Here is a 5,892-nt window from a genome sequence, read left to right as displayed (position 1 = left end):
TGTCGTGAAATGAACCACCTTCCCCCTCCCTTCTAGCTCTGGCCCTGCGGCCTACCACGTTCTACGTTTAACCGTATGCCATCTTACATTTTTAGCAGCTACACGACATGGATTCAGGAACAATCACGTCTAATAAAATCATATAGTTTCACATATTTCTGCATTAGCTCCACTTCTACTTAAATCTCTACATTAACTACACATTTCAGAATATAGATGTAGTTACTACCAGCACTCATGGCATTTCTCTTCATGACTTGTGCTTACTACGTGTAAGTGTGGTGTATTTCTACATTTAGGTCAGTTTGCGCTCTCTCAGTTCCCCCCTTTGATGACCTCTCGGGGTCATCATTAACATTTAAACTGCAGTGATTGCTAGCATAACTCGTTTCTGCGTCTCCAGAGCCCTCAGACTCCTGTACTGACTATCTTGTATGGCAGCCAATCTCTGCAGCTGTTCTCTCTGGGCTCTCTCTGACCTTCTTGCTCGGTACCATTTGAATACCCTCACCAATCCCCATAACACGATCCCACAGATCAATATTATGATGATAGGTTTTAGGATAGACCACACAAAGCTTTTGCCTAAGGTGGTGAGCCAACTTCCAGCTTCACTCATTCCATGGCCCACCTTTTCCCAGACATTTTCTCTACTCAGGTCTTCGATCTCCTTGTGAATATTAGTTATGTTCCTAATAACTTTCTCAAGGGGCTTTGAATTGTCTGGAATGTAAGTACAACATTCTTGGACCTTCAAAGCCTTACAGACTCCGCCCTCCTTTGCTAATAGGACATCTAATGCAAGGCGGTTCTGGAGAACCATAGCCCTTATCGATTGCATCTCTCCTTCTACCAGCATTAAGGACTGGGCAGTGCTGGCAGACAACCTGTCTACGACTGTTGCTAGTCGTCTAATTTTTACATCATTAAGGATTAATCCCAAAATAGGGAACACAGCTCCAAAGACATCTCCAACCATTTCTACATCTCCTACATCTCTCCTTCCTCTCGATGATGTCTTGCCCTCGATGATCTCTAAGTCTTGGGCATGATATATTTTGGGGAAGATAATTGCCAAGTAACATGAGCCATACCAATTGTCAGGTAGCCTCACGTAGGCATTTCTTCCACATACAAAATATACATTTGGAATCACTTGCATCCCCTTCAGGAAGTCCTTGGTGTAGTACTCTAAATTGAAAGTATGTTCACAGCTAACTTCTCCCACGTATACATTTTCATAATACGTTTTGGCTCTGTGAAGACATAACTTTCCTCTCTGCGTTTTATCCAAAGCTATCGGACCACTACTACCCTTTCTCTTGTGTGACTTCTCTTCTTCGGTCCAATCTGTTTTCCATTGTCCTGATTTTTTCAAAATCTTTTGTCTCCTATTTCGATCATCCACCTGCCCTATGAACTTCTTCTCGACTTCTGACACCTTGCATGTCAGATTATTTCTACGGGCATGTGAAGTATCTAAGGTAATCCAAGGAATGAAAAACTTTGCCAACCTGTCTTCACTTTTCCAGTAGTCCCATTTATTCATTTGCTTATAATTTGGGACTTTTGGCAACACTGAGTCATAATTGGAGAAATAGTATTCAAAACTATCTCTCCCATAAAATATACTAAGCAATAAGCTACATGTAATGCCATATGTCAGCGGGAGGTGATGATACCTAATGCCTTCATCTACAGACGCTGGCAACTGCATGCAGACGTAACAGTCCTTAACCTCCATGGCATCCACGTATTCATATAGAAGTTTAGCATAAGCGTTTGACCTAAAGTCACCTTGGGACTTATCTACATGTAACCTGCGGGCTTCTGCAGCTAATAACGCTTTTTCTCGAGTGTTTTCCCTTTTCTCCCCAGCAACGGTGGGGGTAAGCGTCTCTACAGATTTCACATCGGTTACTTTTGCCTCCTCATCACGTCCCTCTACATAGGAAACAGTTACCACTAAAGCTATTAATATTATCACTCCTACTATTAGTGTGCCTATTATACATTTAGCTCTGCGGTTCTGGGTGCCGGCTTCCATTTCGTCAGACAGTATGGCTCTCTTGTAACCCAGCACAAAGTTCTTTTCTTTTTGTTCCTTTACAGTCTCTTTTACTCTTCTTGCCTTTAGAACCACACAACTGGAAGCTGACAACCTTCTTCGCAAAAGTCCTTTAACAGTTCAATATAGACAACCCTAGCCCTTCTCCATCAACTCAGGGAAAGTCCCTAAGATTCTCTGCTTCCTGGGCGCTAGGTAATCTTCTTTTCTTCTCGCTTATTTACAAAGTCTTTTAAGCATCCACTATCAGGCGTTCGCCTGCAGCTTCAATAGCAAAGTTCAATATTTCCAAACGAAGATTGTGCTCTTCATGGGCTGTTATTTTTGTACCAAAATCGGGGAATTGCAATTCTGTGAGAAACATGTGCTTTAACTTGCTGAGGCGGGGAGGACGGGGGAGCATGAATGTCAGTGACCCTTCTTGTTCGACTCCGGGTACTAACAGTCTTATTTCCACTGTGACGATGGGCTCAGAACTGGACACTACCACCGCTCGGATCCTCCCTGTCTCTGGTTTCGAAGACATTTGTCGCCAGATATGTCCACTCAGGGGTGGAGTATCTTCTGTTAGGCACACGCACTCTTCTTGACCTCCTCAAGTCCGGTGCTTCAGCGCCCTGAGCACCTTCTTCCGGGTCTGAGTCTTCTGATATCGGAGGAAGGGTTCTTTCCGGAGTTGACCTCAGGCTAGAGCTCCTTCTTTGCGGCCAATCAGCTTCTCCACGTACCCTTCTACTCCTTCTTCTTCTGGTTTGTTCACGCTCTCTGTCAGACCTGTCAGTGTCTGACTCGTACTCCCAGCTACTTTCTCCTTCAGTAGCGTCGTCTGTCTCGCTGCTGTACTGACCGTCCTCAGCTTGGTCAGACTCGTTCCCTGCTTCCGCTGGCACCTCTACAGCTTGGCTAGCCCCCTCTATGGCTTCTCGGTCCGCAGCTGGACGTCTATCCGAGAGAGGAGCTGTTTCTTCCAGAGGTGCTGGAACCCTCCGCGTATGTGACGCGTGGATCCAATTGGGCAGGCCTCCCACCTTCACAGCCGTGTTCGTGATCAGGATGATCTGGAAAGGCCCACGCCAACGAACATCCAGGCAGCTTCTTCTCACGTGTTTTTTCACCAGGACCCAGTCCCCAGGCAATAGGTCATGACACGGGTCCTGGCACGATGGAACCTCGGCAGCCTGCACCTGAAGGGACACAGAATGAATGGCGTCAGACAGCCCCTTACAATAGTCCAGGATCATATCATCTGTGATATTTAACAGTGCAGTAGTTGGGACAGATGGCAACCTCATTGCTCTCCCCATTAACACCTCATGCGGTGACAGCCCCGTTCTTCTGTCTGGGGTACTACGGAGGCTCATAAGGACCAATGGCAAAGCGTCAGGCCAACTCAAGGATGTGGATGAACACACTTTTGCGATTCTGGCCTTGATGGTGCCATTGATCTGCTCCACAATTCCTGAGGCTTCTGGTCGGTAACAGCAATGTAATTTTTGATCTATATTCAGAGCCGCACAAATCATCTTCACAAGCTCGCTGTTGAAATGCGTTCCCCTATCTGATTCCAAAGAGGCCGGCACCCCGAAGCGCGGGATAAGCTCCCTAAGCAGTAACTTGGCTACTGTGAGGGTGTCGCACCTACGTGTAGGGTATGCCTCAACCCATCTGGAGAATACGCAAACAACCACCAGGACATAGCGGAGGCGGTTGCACCTTGGCATTTCAATAAAGTCTATCTGCATTCGATTGAATGGACCTCCAGACCTCCCTATGTGGCTCAGTGCAACTGGTGTCTTTTTCCCTACATTCAACTGCTGACACGTCACACAACGCTGGCACACTGCTTCAGCTGCTACTCTGAACTTAGGGTTGTACCAGGTCTGTCTAAACACTCTCAGCATAGCATCTCTTCCTAAATGGACAGGACCATGTATGTGTCTGGCCATTGGGCTCACCATCTCATTGGGCAACACTGCTCTGCCATCTGCTGAGACCCAGAAATGGGCCTCTCCCACCACGCATCCTGCTTTTTGCCATGTTTCTTTTTCACAATCAGGAGCATTTTCTTGCATGTCTTTCAGTTCGTCCCAAGTATCAACAGTTTCTAATATCATGGCTAATTCAGTCCTTACATTTATTCCACCCACTTCCACCTCTGTGAAAGAGTACCCTGTTTCCGCGCAATACCGCGCGACTTCGTCGGCATATCTATTGCCTTGTGACACGAAGTCCATATTTCTGGTATGTGCGGTGCACTTCACAACTGCGATACCTGCTGGACATTGCAACGCCTCTAACAACAGGCGCACAAACTCTCCATTGCGAATGGGAGAGCCTGAAGAGGTCATGAAACCTCTTTGAGACCACAACTGCCCGTAATCATGAACTACCCCGTATCCATATTGGCTGTCAGTGTATATGGTGACTCGAATTTGATTGCTTGCCAGGCAGGCACGCGTCAGGGCAATAATCTCGGCCACCTGAGCGGAGTGTACTCCTTCCAGGCATCCAGCTTCCACAACTCCAGTAATTGTACAAACAGCGTAAGCTGCTCTCAGCTGCCCAACTTCGTCTCTTACACATGAGCCATCGACAAAGAAAATTTCATCTGGGTCAGTCAGTGGCTCATCTACGATGTCGGGTCTTGGTTTGGTGCATAGTTCAGTCACATCGAGGCAGTCATGGTCTGTACATTCATCATCATCCTCAATATCGTTTGGAAGTGGCATCAAGGTAGCAGGATTTAAAACAGAGCATCTCCTGAGGGTCACGTTCTCTGCAGCAAGAATAACTTGCTCATAGCGCGTGAGCCTGCTGTTTGTCAGATGCTGTGTTTTGGTCCTGGTCATCAATAATTCAACAGAATGGGGCACATGCACCTCTAACGGATGCCCCATGACTATGTTTTCACACCTCTCAATGCTGACACCTGTTGCGGCAACGGATTTGAGACATCCGGGCAACGCTGCGGCTACTGGGTCTAAAGTAGCCGAGAAATAAGCGACTGGTCTACGGGCATTCCCATGAATTTGGACTAACACAGACAGCGCGCAACCCTCTCTCTCACTACAGTAGAGCAAGAATGGTTTATCGTAATCTGGCATTCCCAGAGCCGGAGCACGACACAAGTCCTCTCTCAGCTGTAGGAACGCCATCAAACAGTCTTTGTCCCATGGTACCGGATCACTCACCTCCTTGTGCGTCAGTTTTTGCAAGGGTTTTGCTTTCAGTGAAAAGTTTGCAATCCACTGTCGGCAATATCCCACCATCCCTAGAAACATCCTGACTTCTCTCTGTGTTTTAGGCGCATTCATCTTCATGATGGCCTCTATCCTGTCTGGTGACACTTTTCGTTTACCTTTCTCAATTCTGTGTCCCAAGTACTGCACCTCAGTCAGGCAGTACTGCAATTTTCCCGGGGACACCTTATGCCCATTTTCAGCTAGGTGATTTAACAATGCAATAGAGTCTTCCCTGCAAGCTTCTTCTGTTTCTGACGCCACAAGAAGGTCGTCTATGTACTGGACCAGAACTGACCTCTGGGGCAGCACTAGACTTTCAAGATTTTTCTTCAGAAGCTGGTTAAAGATCGATGGGCTCTCTGTATACCCCTGAGGAATACGACACCATGTTAGGACGCGACCTTCCAGCTTAAATGCGAAAAGAAAATGGCTCTCTTCGTCCAAAGGGATCGAAAAGAAAGCCTGGCAAAGATCAATTACAGTGAACCATTCTGCTTGGAACGGTATCTGAAACAGTATCACTGATGGATTCGGTACCACTGGACAACATGAAACGACTATGTTATTAATCTTTCGGAGGTC

The 5,892-nt window shown here is 46.8% G+C and overlaps 1 protein-coding gene across 1 annotated transcript; it reads right to left on the bottom strand.

Moving 5' to 3' along the window:
• Nucleotides 1–261: 261 nt before the first annotated feature.
• LOC147731412 (uncharacterized) lies at nt 262–2,047 on the bottom strand. Its single transcript, XM_086958736.1, has one exon. It carries the CDS (start codon nt 2,045–2,047, stop codon nt 359–361), a length of 1,689 nt encoding a protein of 562 aa, XP_086814862.1. The 3' UTR covers nt 262–358.
• Nucleotides 2,048–5,892: the final 3,845 nt, after the last annotated feature.

The sequence above is a fragment of the Lissotriton vulgaris genome, chromosome 2_1, assembly GCF_964263255.1.
Source record: "Lissotriton vulgaris chromosome 2_1, aLisVul1.2, whole genome shotgun sequence".
Classification (NCBI taxonomy): domain Eukaryota; kingdom Metazoa; phylum Chordata; class Amphibia; order Caudata; family Salamandridae; genus Lissotriton; species Lissotriton vulgaris.
This window is presented reverse-complemented; position numbering and strand designations above follow the sequence as displayed.

What these genes read in the sequence shown, in the direction of transcription:
- LOC147731412 (XM_086958736.1), bottom strand. Translation starts at nt 2,047, where the DNA reads ATGGAAGCCGGCACCCAGAACCGCAGAGCTAAATGTATAATAGGCACA.